Here is a 20,168-nt window from a genome sequence, read left to right as displayed (position 1 = left end):
TGAGAGTGTAAAAGGTGACAGCAGGGACCTGGAGGTCACTTAGCCTCCTGTGAGGAGCACAACAGCATTCCTTGTTAGGTGATGCAGACTTTGCTTCTAACTTTCAGTGGCCATTAAAATGAAAAATAAAAGTTTTATTCTTGCTTGATAATCATTGTCTTAGGTCTCTGGAGCCTTCAAAGTCACAAATGACTCAAATTCTGGTTGATACATTCGGCTTATCCAACATTATTTCTGCTTCTTTTGACTGAAAGCAGCATACAGTTCAAGGTTGCTCAGCCTGATACAATCCTGCCTTGTATTTATCCAAAACTCCACATCAAACCTAACACCAGAAAAAGTCATACTGCCTTTTTTTAAAAAAAATTAACTTTTTTACTGAAAATTATTATGAATTTCCTAAGAAAACAAATAGAATTGGTATAAATAAAATGTTATTTTATAACTTCAGTAATAGAGAGTTGAGATCTATCTTTGGCTCTTAAAAGAAGGGTAATAGTTTAGAAGTCGGCAGTGATCACACACATCTGTAGTACAAAACAGGTTTCAGAAATCTATGAAAGAACGCTTTACAACTTTAATATAGTTGTATATAAACTAGAAACAGGAAAATATATGTTTTGGGCATCAGTTATGACAGTTCTACTTTGCAGTCTTCCTTAAAAGCGCCATTTCTAATTAAAGTATCATTTTTCATGTATTTAACATTGCGTAGTTAAACCAGTTGCTCAGTGACTAAGAATGGATGACCAGATTGAAAGAAATTTAGATTGCCTTCCACTCTGAATTAAAATTGAAGTTTTCTCTGCACCTAGTTAATAGCAAGTCTTCCTCTCTTCAAGTTATTATTCTTTTCCAAATGCATGTCAAGTGTGCTAGTTTGAATGGCTCGGGGAAAGTCACAGATTGGAGATTTTTTGATAGTCTAAGTGAAAAACCTGCTTTTTTTCTCACAGTCCTGAAGTCTGTGTTACAGCAATCCACTAATTTTAGGCAGTAGATGTGACAGGGGCTTCCTAGCATGCTGCCTTTAAAACAAACCTGTGCCTCTCAGTTTTAAAAAAAATAAAAAGTTGGGGGAAGCAAGGTCTCTGGAGATCAGAGCTGAGAACCCCAGTCTACAAGGCAGCACATAGACTTTTTCCTGCACGGGTTGTCTCCCCACCAGCATAGGCAATCGGATAGCTCATGGCAATTAGTCTTAATAAGGCAGTAGAGTGTTCCTAGGTGGAATAGCTGACTCTACTAATTGTTGGCAGCAGCTTCAGGGGTTCTGGCTGCTTGCATTTAACAGGGGAGTCATATGACTTCATGCTCAGTTGTCACTTGTTAACTTGACCTTTCCTTTTCCCTCCTCCGTGTGCTTTAAGTGTGGGAAACTAGACAGTGCAGCAGCTTCGGTTTAAGTTCTCCCTATAGCAGCAGGCAAAGAGCAGAAACTTACAGAAGTGGAAATACTCTGGGATGGATACCTGAGTTTGCTTTTTCCTTTGAGTAACTATTAGTTGGATGCAAGAAAGTTCTTGGATACCTACACACTCAGCCCTGTTCTGGCTGGCCTTCAGCATGGCCAAAGAGCAGCTGCATCCATGGAGTGTAATTCCCCGGTTGAGGTAGGTGCTGCTGAAGCAGCTCCTCCCAGCAAGTAACGCTGCCGTGCTGGAAGGGACATGGGGGCACAGGGTGCTCCAAGGGCGAGCTCCCCATTTGGGATGTTTCGAGGGTGCAGTCAAACCGGGGCCGCAGGAACCGTGCACGCAGGCACTGTGTTAAACGGGTGTAAGCCTTCCCAAAAGCCAAAGGTGACAGTCAGGCAGGGTTTGTCTAATTTACCTTAGGGTAGGAAGATGGCAGCCTGTGGACTTGGGGTGACTGTTGGGACCAGGATTCAGCTCTGAGACTGGGGAAGTGAAGAAAAAAAATTTGTTGTTATGTCCTATTACATTCCCTTATTTTTCTTGGTCAGAGTGCAGGGTTGCAAAAGTCCATCCTGATGTACTTAGGCAAAAGGAGAAGAGGGATATTTAAGTTGGCTAATGAACAGAATTGCTCTCAAAAGTAATTTAGATACTGCATAGCTGATCTTGAGTTCTGAGTCTGTCAGCTCTTCCAAGGAAAAGGACTTAGTCTTTGCATGGTTGGAAAGTTTTGGGGTTTGGTTTGGTTTGGTTTTTTCCCCCAGTATCCATGATTTCTATTAGGGAAACAAACAAAAAAAACCCAACCAAAAAACCCCCAACAACAACAACAGAAAAAACACTAAAATACCAAAGCAACGTATCAGTGGTTGTGTGAATTCAAAAGCAACAGAACGTACTGCAGAAAATACTGTAACAGGAGATTTGCACTCTCACCTTTGCACTATTTTGAGCACGAAATTTCAAGAAAAATACTGACAAGATGATCAAAATGCAAATTGGATCGTGGTTACTGGCAATGTTTAGTGTTTCAACAGTCATTAGATATGACAGGATTACAAAGGAGGATGGGGAAGCCTTAAGGTGAAAATACTGTTCAGTCCCTCTTGGAGAAGTGGAAGCTGTGCATCACATCCAACAGGAAAGGCAGCACTAATGCAGCTACACCTCAGAGCTGTGGCACTGTGCAGAAGGGAGCCAGAGATTAACAGTGGCCGGAGAGAGGGATTCTGTCTCTAGTTTCCCAGTTGGCAGTGACGAGGTGGAGTCCTTGCTCTGCTACCTGCCCAAAAGTTTTGGTTGTGTTTGGGGTTTTTTTAATCCAGTGCTCATCTACTGCAAAAACCATAAACTGCCCAAAACAGGGATCAGATGCCATAACTCCCCCGAGAGTGTCCCTATTGCTAGGTGACAGTCGTCTCATTCACACTGTGCACGTTGTTGTGGATAACTGTGGACTGTGCCATTCACTGGAGGGGCGCTCCGCTGGGCTCAGCAAGCAGATGCTTTTGTGAATTAGAAGAATTGTGTTAGAGGTTTCTGAACAAGTGACATTTCTGAGGCGTTCAGTGGTAGAAAGTACTCTGTGAACTAAACGAGGGACGATTGGCAAATGCATTGTGTGTTAGGACAGTAATATAAAGTCATCAGACACAAGATACCCAATTTGTTGTAATTTACAGACAACCTAGAAAGCCGGGTTTCTGTTCCGTAGGAGTTTTTTCCGATCTAACTTTGGTTCCACTTAGTTGGAAAGAAACAAACAAACAAAAAAGACTCAAAATTTGTTGCAGACTAAGTTGCTGAAGCCTGCAGATGCTCAGTGATACTGATACTCCTCTTGCTTTCATTAAGCAGCTGCAGGCAGCTTCCAGTTCCCTGACTCCAAGGGAAATTCAGCAGTTTAGTTTTCTTTTTCTTGTCCGCTCTGCATTCAAACTGTAGAAGCTGAGAAGTCAACCTGGGATCAGTGGGAGGTAAAAATATGATTTTGCACTCATGCTTTAATTCATTTGTTAATAAATCTGTTAGAATGCAAGCTACCTCCCACTCAGATGAGATTAGCTCCTCTGTTCGCAGCAGGACTCAAAAACTGTAGAACAACAGGACTCTAGGGCTGACCTTAGCTAGGAAACCTAGAAGCACAAGGTCCTTAACTCTAGAAATCCAGACCAATTCTTCAAATCCAAAAGGTGGCTAAAAAGCACACATTTTAGGCTTGTGTTACAACACTTCCAACCAGCTCTAGGCATCATGTGATATGGCAAATCTGTATCTGTACCATGGATACCTGCCTAATCCTTGAATTCATTCCTTTTATTGCTCCCTAGAATGTTTCAGTGCTAGAAAATCATCACTGGCGCTCTACAATAGGCATGCTTCGAGAGTCACGGCTCCTCGCCCATCTGCCCAAGGAGGTGACGTAAGTATCCGCTGGAGGAAACGCATCACTGAAACTAGTCCATGGCTTCCATCACTCTTCTTAAAACGAGACTGGCAAAGAGGCCCAGGCTTCCAAGTAGGCTGAACTTCCTGCCCTCCCTTGGTGCCAGTACGAAATCATGAGACTAAGTTATACAGCAGAAGTATTTTCTAAGACTTTGCCACTTCTGCAGCACAGAACGGCCACTGTCAGCGCTGGGAACACTGGGAGTCCCAGCAGGAATGGACCTTTTCAGATCCATTGTTGGCATTTTTTGTTTTACATAGCACCAACCAAATCTGGAAAGATTTAGTGATTAAAAAGCATGAATAGAGAGAGAAATGAAGGAGTTGGTCGAGTAGTATCGAGACTGCTCAGGACTTCCTCACCTGACTGAGGAGGTGTGGTTCAGTCTTCACTGTCTTTTTGGGTGAAGGAAAAAAAAAAAAAAAGACCTAGCAACACGAGCACCTTGGCCAAGTTGATGCTAACTTTTTACCTGCTGGTTTTGTGCAGTGTTACTCCCACCAAGGAATGGAGATTGAGCCAATGAACAGCCTGCAATACTAAATTTTAATCACAGGTGACCTTACCAAGAACATAAACAAGTTACCTGGAAGCGATAAGCTCCATATCCCTCCAGAAATCCTTTGCATCAGACCAACAGCTTCAGTCCTACTTCAAAGGACTTCAGTCCTTCACAACTTCAACTGCAACTTTAAAGTTGCTGTATTCAGCACCCAGCTCTGAACAGCTGAAGTAAGATGTGAGCATTTTTCTAGATGCATCATGCTGTTGTTTTGGTTTTACTTTCCTAGCACTTTTCAGCTGCTTTCAGAACCACCTATGCCAACAAGCATTTTCCTTCTATGTTATCTATTCCTCCTGAACCCATTTAGGCAGCTAGAACAGTTGTACCCTGCAAACCCTGAGCAAAGAGATCAGACTGCATCCATAAAGAAAGAGGAAGCTTTATGCTAGCTATGATCCGTAGCAGGTTATTTTGCGCTATTAATGTTCAGTGGTTCCATGATTGAAGGGGCTTATTTTCCTTATTGCAGACAGGACATCGAGCAGCAGTTGGGCTCTCTGATCTTGGCCACAGACATCAACAGGCAGAATGAGTTTTTGATCCGTCTGAAGTCTCACCTTGACAATCAGGATTTGAGGCTGGAGGATGCGCAAGACAGACATTTTATGCTTCAGGTAACTTCAAAAATTATTTTTCCATTACTGTATTTTATTCATTTTTCAAGTCACAGTATTTGCTAGTATATGTTAGACTAGCATACGATAGTGTGTCTGGACATCAGTGTCTCCTTACCTATCACCATAAACACTTTGCTGCAGCCACCTGGTACGTCAGGCAAGCGTAAGGTGCCTTCAGTATTTCCTTATGTAATTTCCTTGAGTTAGAAAGCTGTGAATGCAACAGATACAGGAGAGTGTCAAATGCTGAGAAATTAAGATAAGCTATTAGTTACTTTATTTCCAGACTGCGTCTCTTGCCAGGTAATGCTTCAATTGTATTTTCTCTTCTGGCAAACGTCGCTTCACTGGTGTTATTTCCTAGCACCACGCAAGAGAGCCCCCTTGTCGGTGTTCTTTCCAAGACAGCCTGACATCAGGTGCCCAAGTCCCGTCCCTGTGATGGATGTTCAGAAACTGCCTCTGCAGAGACAGCTGTTGCCATGGCAGCAGGTGCTTCTCTAGTGGATCTGCCCAGCTAATGATGAAACCACATTTTATTTAAAAATCCAATAGATTCAAACTGGTTCTTCCAGCTAAGCTGCAGTCATTAACAGGCTCTTCAGAATAAACCTCTACCTATTAAAGCATTATTATGATTAAAGTAGCTGCATATACATGCTTCTCTGGAGAAATGACATCAATTTCACTCTTAAATACATAAAGGAGTTAAGTAATCATTATCATCAATAAAACAAACATCTACATGTTATCACTTTGTCGAGGTTACAGGAAAGGTGACAGCTGCAAGGAAAAAAGTGCTGATCTGTTAATTCTTCCCCCTCCACCAGTGTAGGAAATGTAGTAATATGCTCACCTGTCCTCCATCAAATACGGTCTTCTGTCAGATTCCTGCATGGACCATGCAGGGCAGGGTGATGAGCTTATCGTATTTCTGGACAGATTAGGCAAGAAAGTTGTGCAAATGCCAAAGGCACAGGGATTACAGATCTCAACTACGGCAAAACGTTTCTTATGCGCTTTCTTTAGATAGGAGAGATAAGATAGGGCATAGATAGGAACTAGGGCACAGACATGGTGAGATTTATTTATCTGGTGGATTAGCTGTGGAAGAAGAAAAGAAAAAAACCCCAAGAAATCTTGATTGATCAGGGTAAGTTAAAGAATGTTTGAAAGACCCTTGTAATAGTAACATTAAGGCTAATCAATTTAATCCAGAGAGAAAAGTGACTTGGAGACTTCCCTCCTCCAGTTCACAGGTCTGAATTTATACAGGAAATATTTCTGTTTTCCTCCCGGGTGCCAGAATGATTTCTGACCTCTGTCAGGCTAACTGACTGTGTTCAATCTGTGAAGAAATGAGGCACATGACATCTTGTTCTAAGGCAGTAAGACAGACAATTACATGGTTTACTTTTCTGAAGCAGTTACTTGATTTTAAAAACCTCTTGCCCTCCTGTAGTCATTCCCCTGCAAAGCACTTAAAAGTACTAGTTAACTAAGTGAAACCAAGCCAGGGGCAGTGCGGAGAGCCCTGTGCTTAGCTTTGTAAACAAAAATATGCAGACATTAAGATGAAGTGTAATTGAAGTGAGATGCAAGGTCACTCACTGAGACCGCAGAGAAATGATGCCCAAATAGTCTTACACCAGCTTGGCTCTTCCCTTCCTTGTCATCAGCCATGGATGCTGAGCCAGGCAGTCAGCAGGAGCCAGCCTGAGGCTTTTGTTGGCTTATTCCTTGCAAGGAATATCCAAAAGACTTTGCAGCCTTGGAATTTGGCCCTCCTCTTGTTCTTGCTACGGTGAAGCGGAGAGCTGAATGAAAGTTTTGTTTGCAGCTTAAACAAATGCTCTTTCCTCAAAAGGCATATTTGGGTGAGGCCGAGTCTCTAAAAAGGTGATCTTAACCCTTCCCAACATTGCTGGTGAGGCCTGGGAGTTTCATGGCTGCAGATTTGCTGCTGAAGCACTGCTAGACAATGATTTCTTTTCTCATCGCTACTTTTCTTCTTTGCTTTCAGATTGCACTCAAGTGCGCTGACATTTGCAACCCTTGCCGGCTCTGGGATCTGAGCAAACAGTGGAGCGAACGGGTCTGCGAAGAGTTTTACCGGCAAGGTCAGCCCCTTTGCACGCGGCAGTCCCCTTTCACCTCGGCCTTCCAGGCTTTTTGTGTGGCGAGACAGAGGTAGCATTCAGCCTACCCAGTTTGCCTTGAAATCCCCCTCAAGAACAAGCTGTTGAAGAGCTACTTTGCCTCATTTGAAAAGTGGGAAGGGGTGAAAGAGCAGCAAGTATTTCTTTGCCCTCACTGCTCCTGTATCAGCGTCAGGCAGGAGGGAGGGCTCTGCTGTGCCTCAGCACTTGAATTCGGCTGGAGAGCCCGCGGCTGGATTCTTCTCTGAGAACCCTCCAGCTCTTCTGAGCTGGAACGGCACCAGGGCTACACTGCACCAAACACTACCGCTGCCCACTGTGTTTTATCTCGCTTTTCACGCTCCCACTACAGCTCCGATGGGAGCCTTACCCTCGCTGTTTCCCAAATATGACACATTCTTCTGCCTACAAATGCAGAGAAAGGGTTCAAACGCACTTCCCAGCACGCTGTTGAAAGGGCCAAAGCAGGCAAGCCAAAGCTTGGCTAGGACCTATTGCAAATGTTTTCAAACCCCTGCAGAGAGCGCAGTCAGGCAGGGTTTTTTCTGAAACGCAGTAATTACACCATTTGGCTCTATCTGCATAGGCAAGGTCATGCAGTGCTACAACACAGGGTGCAGCAGAGTTTAATCACTGCTAAATTCTTTGTTCGGAGCATCATGAGAGCCGAAGGCAAGTGGTACAAACGCTGGAAGAGCACACAATGAAGTTCTCAATTCATTTAAAATTCTGCACCACAAAATTAAGCCACATCCGAGCTGGTACCTGGTACAGTTAGTCCCTAACAAGGACAAATAGGTCAGCAAGTTAATTTTCAGCCAATGTCAGTTTAAGCTGGTGAAATGTCTTTGACTTTGCTGCTTTTGAATCAACATAAACAACTTGTCAGATGCAGGTTTATTTAGTCAGATTATAGTCAAGGCATAACCAATATCCAGCTCATGAGGACAGGGCCCCAGTTGTGCTTTAGTGTGCCCCTCACCTTTAGTGTGTTGAGGGACCATGCTGAGAAAGACGGCACTCTCAACTCTTAGAAACATAAGCTTTTTCCCCAAGACTCAAGATTTATTATTATAACATCTAAAATATACCTCTGAAAGGGGACACTGGAGCATGAGACCAGTTAGAAGCGTAACAGGGAGAAAAAGAGCATTTCATGTGGGAGAATATACAGAAACTGTGGTCTGACTGTCACTGGTAGCTGTATAATTCTGGTAAGTGACACAAAAGACAATATTAAATAGCATGTATTTAGATACCATTATCACTTTAAAATGTTATTGTAGACCTCTCTACCCCCTTACACAGAATGCTGGGGCTTGAAGCTATTTTTTGTTTAGCATTTGAAAAGCATCTCTCTCATGTTTTGATTTTTAACTATAGATGAGGCAGATAATCCCACAATTCGTGCCTTGTTTAATCTTCCTTCTGGAACGTGTACAAAGTTTGAACATTTTTGTACCAAACATTTCTAATGCCATTTTAATAGACTCAGATCTTTATCTTCCAGTCATCTGGTGCATCTACACTACATCTATTAGCAAATAAAATATACAACTCAGGTACATTTCAGGGAGTACCCGATGCCTACAGCAGCTCCTAACATGAACCTTTCCTAGAAAAATACTTTAACTTGTTCTCATATGGGCATTTTAAAAGTCAAATAGGAACACAGGGTAAATAATGCAACTTGATTTGTTTATATAAAACTGGAACCGGCAAGAAAGAAGTTTCAAGAAAATGGCTAATGTTTAAGTAACATTAATGATCAGTTTCTCTGGTGAGGTTTTAAAATTGCTTAGAAGGTTTTCTCCAGCGTGAAAGCTCTCGGCAATTAATTCATGCAGTTACTTTTATAGCAACTTGAAACATGGGAAAATTGACCATCATTTAAGTTCTTACCATGCAGAGGAAAATCTTATTTTTGTCAATTAAGTGACTTGTCAAAAATAAGATGATGTTGATTACACTTCAAGCCAGCCAGGTCAACCATTTTGAACGCAGAATACCTGCCTAGAGGGGTCATCACTGGAGTTAGACACTCTTTTTTTCAGTCAAAGATTTTTGGAGAGGGTAGAGGGGAAAAAGAGGGCAGACAAATTACACATTTGAAAACATGACAAACTGTTATTTTGTCTCAGTTTTGCTGACTTGTTCTTTTTGATCCTTTGTGAAGCTAAAACCATTTCCCTGGTATTTTGTAAATATCTAATTGAAACTGAAAATACTCCTCTCACATTTAAGAAGGCATTGTAAGCTGCAGACAGAAGAAAGGCAAGGCTTAAAAATGCACACGCTATTTTATATGGGGCTATACAGCCTGAGTGGCACAATAGCATTTATGTCAAAACAGTCTATTAGTGGGGAGTAAAGAACTTTTAAACAAAAGCAGTGGATTTAAAGTAAAATGATTCTTTTCGGGTTGAATACAACATTTTGTCTGATCTAGCAGGTCAGTCTTATTTATGGGAACGTTTCTTGTAACCACCCCTCACTACATCCTTACTAGTAAATCAAATGGACAAAGTATTATTGCCTGAGGGCAAGTGTGCAGCTTAGCTTGCACACAGCTAGTCTCCCTTCCCTCCCATACTGCAGATAGGAATGGGTCTGTACCTCATGCAGTAACCAAGACTGTACCCTGGCAGTGTCTCAGAGAAGGCTAAAAATCACAAAGGATGAACGTGTTGCACTCACAGACGGAGTGTTTGTTTAAAAAAAAAACCCAAACAAAAAACACATTAACTCATTAACAGCAATCTTTGCATGGTGTACTGATTGCATGGGGAAATGCAGTCTCTCCAGCAGGACAGGTGGTTGCTGTCTGGATGGCAACAGGCGAATGAGACTCCCTGAGCTGTTTTTCTGCTGAATTCTCATGTCCAGCTGGCCTGTGGTCCCCTGTGACCGCTCCAGCATACACATGATCATTGCTATTGATTACCTTCAACTACATAAAAAACATCTCCTGTCTTACCTATGCACAGAAGACTGTCTTGCATGACCACTTCTGCATCTGCAGGAATAGTTGCTACTGACTGTTTATAAGCATCTTCTCAACACCGAATTTGGTCAATTCTGCAGCAGGAGCAGTCTCAGGTGGCATCTGGAGTGAGCAGATCCCCCACCCAGGCTGTTCTTCAACAATTTGAAACAGACCTCAGGGCCAGTCACAGCAGGAGCTGCCTTGTAGGAGTCTTCAGGGCAGTCCCAGATTCACTCCTGGAGACCTCCTGTTCCAGTTAGTCAAATACTGTGCTATGAAGGTGGCTAGGAGTTTGGTCAACCACTGTTTCAGGTCTGTCTGCTGTCTCAAGTCAGTCCTGTGCAGATGACTCCGGGGACTTCCTGGACCACCCGGGGAATTAGTGATGCAAGTTCAGCGCAGCAGCACAGGCATAGCCCTGATACCCAGCTACACCACAATTATGAGACAAATTTTTAATTTCATCCTTTTTCCACATTTATAACTTGAATTCCATAGCTCTTGCCACATGAATACATGTTGCCCGAGCCCATGCTCTGGCCCTTATTAATTTGTTACTGCAGACACAGCTGCTGACTGCCAGGCTCCATCACGCTGCCCTTTAACAGCAATTTCCACAAGCATACAGTACCAACTCACACTACAATACTAATGGAGATGTGTTTCTTCTAAAATATATATTCTGCATTTTTCTCATAGGAAGACATTTGAACACTTGAGTAAATGAACTAGAATGTCCTAAAAATCTTCCACGTGAGAGAATCTATTTTAAAAATTAAGGTCCTCAGAACATGCAAGTGCTCAGATTTAATGTTCGTTCAGAAGTCACCTTTCCTTAGAGAGATTTTTCTTTGTATGCATACTCAGTTTCTCTGATATGTAAAACAAAGTCCAAGAAATGAAGGTATTTAGACATTTAACATGGTTGTCATTGGTGCAAGATTCCAGCTGCTCAAATCCACACAGTTGCAGTCACTGTAAGAGTCTGACATAAGTATGGAGAAGAAATATAAGTGGCAGCAAATTATTTTCTCTTCTTTTTTTTTTGCAGGTGACCTGGAACAAAAATTTGAACTGGAAATAAGCCCCCTTTGTAATCAGCAGAAGGATACAATACCAAGCATACAGATCGGTAAGTATTAGTTTCATTCTCTCCTCTCCATGTTTATCTCAGTATGGCACAAGCTCAAAGAGAAACTCTTCTTCCCCCCACCCCCAATCTAGTTGTTTTAACAGTAAGAACTGTAGGTACCACAAGAGTCACAATTCACATTCTAAATAAAAATGTTCAAAAAGAAACCTATCCAAGCCAGATACTCAATAGAAAGACAACAGAGTCATTGCACAGGGAAAAAAGGGGTCATTCTAACATCTGCGGAGAAAAACCACAGCCAACACGTGATTACACACTGGTTACTTCTAGTCTGAAATCTCCTCAGAGAAGGATGCTGTCTCTCTCAGATTTTACTGTTACACACGCAGATAGAGCTACATCTTGTCATGTGCGCTGGTCAAAAGCTGTGCATTTCAAAGGGAATTGATGGCTGCTTGAGGCGTTACTGTTATTTCTCGTCAGGGTTTTTGCCACTTACATTGCTGCGTTCTCTCGAGGTACTCTATGGGGTAATGCACTCATAGAATGAATTTGTTCCTCACCTGCTGTACTTTGTGTGTTTCCCCAGGGTTCATGACGTACATCGTAGAGCCACTCTTTGAGAGGTGGGCCCAGTTTACAGGCGATACCCCCCTATCTGAAAATATGCTAAACCATCTCAGGAGGAACAAGGCCAAGTGGAGGAGTTTGCTCCACAAGCAACACAGCAGTAGCAGAAGCAATGACCACTCAGGTCAAGTGACTGGCAGCCAAGAACAGACTTTAAATGAAGAAGAGACTCCTTAGTGGCAGCTTTGCATTTTTCCTGATAGCACTGCTATCTCTGTCTTGATCACAGCAGCAAACAAAATCCCGGGGAGCTAGGAGCCTGTTGTCAAGACCGTGGAAAGGGAAGAAATGGCAAAGCAGAAGCTGTGAGGGTCCTCATGAACAAGCCCGCAGTTCTGCTGGGTTCCTTTCTGGATCTCCTTCACGTTCCTCTCCCTCTCTTCGTTCTGCGCATGTCTGATGCCATTCGTCACTTCTGATCATGAACTGCCTGAATGCAGAGTCCCAGTCAGCAGTACTGAAGCCGGGCCGGTTACGGCTGCTGTGAAGCAGGGAGGATTACTGAGAACAGTGGAGATAGAGGCACTCTTGGTTATATATTCATTTACCACGAGTCATACTGTGACATATGTATATAGGCCCAGAGCGCCATATGCTTTCCAGGCTGGCAGCTGGGCTGCACATTAAACCACCAGCATCTTCAGCATCCAGAGGACACTGGCTGAGTGAGACAGCGCTCACAGAGGGCAGAGAGAGTCTGATTATTTTAGTAATTAAAACAAAAACCTTTTTAACTTTTGTATTCTGTGCACTAAACAACAGATCTATAAACCTTGGACTGAAGTTACTCTCCATATACACAACTCCAGTGTAACAAGGCTCATTTTGGTAATCATTTTTATGCCACTTTGGATAAAAGACGGGCATCTTCTCATTGCAAGGAACAGTATTCCCTCGCAAACGAAAGGGAAGGTGTTGTACAGTCTAAACCTTTGAAACGTGAACAGATCTATCTTTTGAGTACTGTTTCAAGTAACATGTTTATATTCATATGTGTACATTTTCTGTAAATACAAAGCGCTACTGATTCCCATGCCAAAATACTGGAGTACTGTGGGATTGCTACCTGTAAAAACATTGGCACTGTGAACAGAATACTGTTAGTTTTAATACAAGAGAAAGCATTTGTAAATATGGTATAGAGTTTATTAATATACACCATTGTTTGTGGATAAAAGCCTTAACTTTTAGCATCCTTCATCTTCTGATAGCTGCCAAAATCATATGATCACAAGATATGATTCTGAACTGCCTTTCCACTATCCAAGGTGTATCAAAGGTCATTAAGGAATGAAGTCTGGCAGGATAACTTCTTGAAAACTTCAAACACATTCCATATGGGTCCGTGTTGTTAATCCATGGCACCTTGCACATTTGGTCTAGGCAAATGCTTCACAGAGCCTGAAGTTTAAGCTCAAAAAAATCAAAACCCACAGCAACACCACATAATTTGACAGTTCAATCTGATTACCATTTATTCAAGAGTGTGATTTTTTATTAAATAGCTTAGTGATCTACAAAGCACGACATTCTAATAGTTCTGGAGTCCAATTGTTTTCTCGAGTGATGTTGCAGTGTAGCTCATTTTTTCCCCACATTCCCTCCTTAGATAGCCAGCATCAAAATGCATTTGTATTTTTCTTTTTTGTATTTTTCTTTTCATTAAAAAAAAAAAAAAAAAAAAAAAAAAAAAAAAAAAAAAAAAAAAAAAAAAAAAAAAAAAAAAAAAAAAAAAAAAAAAAAAAAAAAAAAAAAAAAAAAAAAAAAAAAAAATACTTCAACTGACTTCTAGATCAGTCTCACTCAATGAAGGGGAAAAAAAAAAAGCATTGTAGTCAGACTGTTAAGAAAAATCCTCTTAACTACCATAGTAGCTGAGGAATTTTCTATGGTCTCGTGTTTGTGAAAGATACATGGCCTTATCTATGCCATAAACAACCTCAGTTCAGATAGTCTTCAGAAAACTTTACTTAAGCTTCCATCATTTCAATGAGATTGTATTCTCAGACACTACTGCACTGCACCAAAGCGATTGTCCCTTTCTCCTCTGCCCCCAGAAAAATTAATTGCATTCAGGTATAGCATTGTTGTAAACCCCCAGTACATCAAATCTGTATAGCTGTTTTCCAAAAGAACTAGCAGATATGGCCATATAATCATGTTTGGACATGAATACCTTGGAGAGGCCAACAAAAAAAGAGCTATTTAAGTTGGTGTTTGAGAAAGATAGTATTTACTCATAAAGATGCAAGGGGAGATATAATAGAATTTTTCTCAATTACAGGGAATATTGACTTGATTAGACAAAGTCTTCATGATCATAAGGTGACTAATATGTTTAAAGGAATATAAAAAGCATAAGTTTTAGTAAAGGATGTTTTACTCTACTAATTCAGTGGACATGTATCTTCAGAGAAAGAGACTGAAACCCAGTGAGGTGGGAAGGTGGAAATCACTATGAGAACACAAAGCATCCTGAGAATGATGTTTTTCTTCTCCTCTACTGTTTTGTAAGCTGTAAGCAGTAGACATTCTTCTTCCTCCCTCTTCTAAATGGGATTCACACATTAGAAGTACCATAACAAGCAAAGAGAGAGAGTTGTAGTAGAATAAAATTATTTCTAACTATAGGACATAAATGTCTGTTTAACCACCTGATGGTGGGGGTGGGAGCATCACCACTTTGCAGCTTTTTAGGTGTATCTTTCCTTCTCCTGACAGATTTAGGACAATTATTAGGACATTAAGCAAGCAGTGTAATGTACTGCTTAGAAGCACTTAAGTACATACAAAAGGATATAATTTCCGTTGTTTTGTCCTTTTACTAAGAAATGGAAGCCATTTTCCATCTAGTTCAAAGAATTTTTTTAAAATGTTCTGAAGTTTACTTAAACAAACCCGGTGTCTAGTGGCATAAAAAGCTCTTGACACAGGTACATTGTTGAGCTGTTTCTGAGGAGCTTCCAGAATATAGGTCCAACGGGAAAGCTTAGGTACAAATCAAGTTCTGTTACAGCTACAATAAAACCAAGACCTTGTCTGTAATTAGAGTCTACAGGGTCCATTACAAGTCTGCTCTTACCGAGTTAAAACTTCCCAACTTTGAAAAGCCGCTCTTAAAATGGACAGGTTGTGGGGTTTTTTGGTGCACTGAACCTACTTGCTAGATTTCAATCACCTTGTCTCATGAAACAATGCTTGAAACAGGTTCAGGGTGGCTTCAGAAATGCTTCTGTACTCATGAGCCAAACCCGTTACACAAGATTGGGTCTGGGCCAGTTTGCCTCAGGTGCTCTAGACAAAAGTGCGCTGAAAAGTTAGGCTCTGGCAGCAAATGCCTGGCAGCCAGATTCTCTGGGGTCTGTAATGCAAAATGCTACCATTTGATTTCCCATAGAGGAAGCCAAACCGTACCCGATACAGCCAACCCAACAGCACCAGTGCTCGGAGGACATTTCTGTACTGGGATTTCTCCCCAGGATGCCAGCAGAATGCTAGATGCACAGAATAGAAAAACGTCTATGCAGATAAGGTAGATTTTTGTCTTGTCAGCCCTATTAGCCACTTTACAGAAAGCCCCTGTAAATTATTCTTCTTTCTTATTGGGCCAGTGCAGCTAAGAGATTATGAAGTTTTAAAACTGAGTTAGGTTTTTCGTATAAGGAAAGAAGCAGAAAACTGCTAAATGCAGGAGCTTAAAACGCTTTTATGCCCCACAAATACAATTCATTTGATTAAAACCTAGTTTCTTTGAATGCAGATTTCATACCATCAAAGAGGCAAATTCTGTATAAATAACAACAATAAAAGAAAGTGGTGACAAATGAAACTTTTAGGCTGGTTAAAATAATGCATACATATGCATTTTCATTAAGTAAAGATTTTTACCTACCTTTGGGTTTTTAAGGGTCAACATTCCGGCCACCAGCCAAAAGAAGAAAAAAAGGACTATTGAAAATGTGTACCTTTGAAATACAGAAACAGAGAGAGGAGTAGCTGAGATAAAGTAGAGTCTATGGAGGAAAAAAACCCACATGATCTGCAGTTCTATCTAACCTAATCTACAACATGGGTCAATTATTTTTGTATTAACTATTGGTTTTCATGAAGAAAATCAAAGTGTCCCCGAATGATCAGTGAGAAGGCTGCTACCACAGTAAATGAGATAAGCCCATTTTCACACTGCATAGCTATCTCACCAGCTTTTCCAATCTGTGGTTAAAATTTCTATTAAAAGTTTCCAACAAAACAGAGGCAGAATGCATACTAGCCCTTCCAAATAGACTCTCCTCAGAAAGGACAAATGCTCAAGTAGTTATAATTTTATTTTCAGGTATCAGTTAGGGTACCAGCCATAATTTATAGCCTTATATTTTAAGTCACTCAGCTGAGTTGTCCATAAAGTACTCCCATTCCCCTCCTGATGCCACCATCCCCCACTCATGGCCCACAAAAATCAATACTTAAATTTGAATTAAGAACCTGCAAATCCAAAAAAAAAGCCACCCCAAAACACAAAACAAAAACCCAAGGCAAGCTTCATGCCATATTCATGGCATGTATCCAAATTACTTTGATTGGTGCAAACTATTGTTCTGTTACTTGTTTCTATAATCCATCCAATATTTTAGGTACATAAACTTTAAGTGCAGAACATAAGTTTGACTTGGATGTAAAATATATTCTGCTTATCTTTGAATTCAAGATTGTATATGTCATGTTTATTGTAAAGCATTTTATATATACATATTCACATATCTTATACAACTCTATGGGCCAAACACTGGTCCCACCAACTTCACTGGGACCAAGAATCAGCCCCCATATGTGCGTATATATGCCATATGCATCATTCTGAAAGGAAGCACTAGATTGTGTGAAAATGCTGTGACTGCTATGCAGTGATGCCAAGAGACTTAACTGTATCTTTTTTAACATACTGCTGTAAGTATTCATCATGTCAAAGAATGACAACTAATAAAAAAAAAAAAAAGAAGAATGAAGCGTCCAAAGTTCTTTGGTAGAGCCAGTTGATTGAAAGCATCTCCTTAGTTTGCAGAAGACATTCTGGTTTGACAAGGCAGCAAAAGTCCTGCTGTATCCATCCTCCCACTGCCTCTCCTTCCTACCAACAAAATAATCACTTTCCTAGTGCACTGTTTCTGAGAAGAACTTTTCTCTAAATTTACCCTTGGTGCTGCTGTAGGAACTTAAATGGAGTTACCAGCAAGGAAAGTCTTTCCATATCTTTCTCCTAAGCATATAGTAGAAGGAATTTAAAACCCCAGGGAGAATGTTTCCCTGTTTAAGTATTTAAAGAAGAGGGAGCTGTCTTACACTATTGTTTCAGTTCCAGTAACTAGTTCTTGGTGTCACTGGTCAGTTTTAACCTCATTATTCTCATTTCTCAGTTGCAGACAATGTTTTTTTTTATAGATATATATGTGCAACATGACAGAGGCTTGTGAAGTTTAATTGAAAATATGGGAGATATTGACATTCTGCACCAATAAATATTTCTAAGTGAGAAATACCTGTCATCGCTGATGGACTTCTGCCGCTGCAGGGACTCCTCTTCTTGACTTTGATACATTTCTAAAGCCAGAATTTATTTGTACCTCAAAGTCTTCAGCAACAACACTCACATGGTTTCTGCAGAGCAAATGCTACAATCGAACTGAATGTAGGAGCTGGAAACAGATTTGGTTTCAGTGTTATTTAGCCAATATTTAAAATTCACTTTCTTAAAATAAACCACCCTTCAGAATCATAACAGAAAGTGTTTTCATGTGTCCCCTGGATGCAAGCTGAATTGCAGAATTGATTCTAGACTGAAGCCCCTAGAGATCTGTCCTATATATGGATGGAGTTGTGATGGTTTCTCCAGGAGAAGTTTTACATAGTTAGCATTGGAAAACCACTCACAATTTTCCACAGCGGATTTAGCAGTGTTATTTTCAAGAACAGCTAAGTCAATACATTTTCCTACTCCGCACAGGCACTGTCTGTATGGGTGCTGATGTTTAATGGTTCAAAACAAATAATTTAGACTAGCATGTTGGAATGAATCACTGAACTGAACAGCAAAAGAAAAATTAATAATACGGCGATTTTCTTTTCCTGGCCAAAGACTTAACTGCCGTTTTAAAGCTCAGGTGGAGAATCTGGGAAATACAACTATTCATTAAGAAAAGAAGCAATACAATATGCATGTGACAAACAATTATTTAGGTGACAGACACTCTTTTTCCCTAAAGGTGAGGAAGGCAGGGTCTCCGCTCCAATGTCCAACACAGTCCAACCTTCTCCAAGCTAACATGGGCGTAGTTACAAAATACACTGGTTTTAGCAACAGGGCAGGCTTATGGTGTTCCCACTCCTACACCTCTGATCTTTCCGTGATGTTGCATACACTACAGTCTCAAACAGCTATTTAGGGACAGACAGACAGAAGATGAACCACAGAATAGAGAAGAAAGGGCTTAAATTGGCTCTGCCACTAAAACCAATGGATCACCTTACTATATCCTGGGCTAGTTCGGGTCTCAGGAAGAGTTTTACTAAACATCATGCAACAGCTCCATCCATGACAATGGAATTTTGCTACCAGCAGCACCACTTCCTAAAAGCTACCTCGGGTGTCTACGCAGGGCCACGTAGACCTAAGCACCCAAGGAAGTCAGTATCACAACAGCAGATTAATTTCATGTCAGACAATTTTATGGTAATACACTTTAGAGAGAAGAGTTGAATCCTATACCCTACAGGGTTCTAAATATATTGTACTAGATTAGGAAGGGGACCTGGGTGTCAGAAGAAGTTGTAACTAAAATGGAGTATTAGAATTCATACAAATGGGGATAAAGAGGATTTGTACTATTATCTCCACCTCTCCTACCACCTGGAGATAAATTCTATGCCATCATTTTCATACTAATCACCCCTCTCTAGAAAGTGAAAGTACAAGAGTGGGAAGTGCAAAGAAGGGTGGCAAAAAGCAAGCTGAATCACGAAAAACCTCCAGAAAGGAGAGACAGGGGGGGGAAAAAAAAAAAAAATACTGTAGCTTCATTAGTACCACCTATAAAAAAATTAACATTTAGGCAGATTGAAAGCTTCAGTTTTCCCCAAATCAAAACATAGGTAAAACAAAGTAAAGCAATATATGTGGAAGTTGCTGCCACAAGAATACATTAACCTGTAACCACATAGCAAAACTTAAAAGAAGATTGAACATTTATATGAACGAAAATTCATGGTTACAAAACAAATAAATATTACTAAAATCATAATCTTGGAGAAAACATACTTTAAGACTTTAAATCAACCTTTAGTTTAGAATGATGCTTTTATGACCTACTTGTGCAGGTCAGCAGCTGTTAACATTCCAAATCCAGAGTTTTCATTCGTATGTGCAGAGGACTCCTATGAGCTTAGCTCCTACGTAAGCATATTTATGAAAGAGATCTAGCTACCAAAAAGAAAAAAATCTAGAGCTACACCTACACACGTATTTGATGCCCAGCCTCATTTCTATAGCAGGACCTACCAACATCTGGAGACAAACTCGGGGCTAGTCACTTCGGGACATTGCCACTGCCCTCCATGGTACCTATGCACAACACATTTCCCCTCAATGTATCAAAGAAGTCAACGCCACCATTCTACCATTACTGCAAGAAACATGAAGGAGCGGCCATTCACACTATGTGCTTTGAAGTAGCTTTTATCAGCACTAAGGCCTAATTAAATGCACGTACATGTGTACGCTAACTGCCCCGACTCCCACATTAAGGGAAACCTTCCTCAACAATGCTGCTGCCTGAAGACTGCCTATGTAAAGACAGATATTAAACTAAGAAACATGAATAAGTCGGTGGTGATGTTGGATGGGTACTTCAGCTACTCAAAACAGCTAAGTGACATTGGCACATTGTATGCTTTAAGTGCATAAAGGTGTGTACAAAAGTTCTAACATAGCAAATACACTTCCTACCTTTACCTTCATTGTAGCTACAAAGAGAATACACACAGAAATTATATTACCTGAAGGTATTAGTGAACTAAAGTGAAGAAACCTGGATAAGAAACTGTATAGTCGACTTCCTTCTGCACTCGATCCTCACAATTCCTCTGTGCTCGCTGTATCAGGAGTCCCGTCTGGAGATGACTAAAACTGATTATCAAGCCCCCATTTTTACCTTCTTAGATCTCTTCCCCACCCCCCACCCCCACGCACACCTAATTACGG

General features: G+C 40.9%; 1 protein-coding gene across 1 annotated transcript in view; it reads left to right on the top strand.

The window, feature by feature from the left end:
• The window catches only part of PDE7B (phosphodiesterase 7B), a 177,556-nt gene extending 164,000 nt beyond the window's left edge, over positions 1–13,556 (top strand). Inside the window, exons 10-14 of the mRNA XM_009281484.2 lie at positions 3,749–3,840; positions 4,902–5,046; positions 7,073–7,169; positions 11,246–11,326; positions 11,877–13,556. Coding sequence (XP_009279759.1) covers positions 3,749–3,840; positions 4,902–5,046; positions 7,073–7,169; positions 11,246–11,326; positions 11,877–12,094 — 633 coding nt within the window. The 3' untranslated portion in view covers positions 12,095–13,556. The remainder of the gene's footprint in view (positions 1–3,748; positions 3,841–4,901; positions 5,047–7,072; positions 7,170–11,245; positions 11,327–11,876) is intronic.
• The last annotated feature ends 6,612 nt before the right edge of the window (positions 13,557–20,168 follow it).

This window comes from Aptenodytes forsteri, unplaced genomic scaffold (assembly GCF_000699145.1).
Source record: "Aptenodytes forsteri isolate BGI_AS27 unplaced genomic scaffold, ASM69914v1 Scaffold82, whole genome shotgun sequence".
Taxonomy (NCBI): domain Eukaryota; kingdom Metazoa; phylum Chordata; class Aves; order Sphenisciformes; family Spheniscidae; genus Aptenodytes; species Aptenodytes forsteri.
The sequence above is the reverse complement of the archived record's forward strand: the minus strand, read 5'-3'. Positions and strand labels throughout refer to the sequence as shown.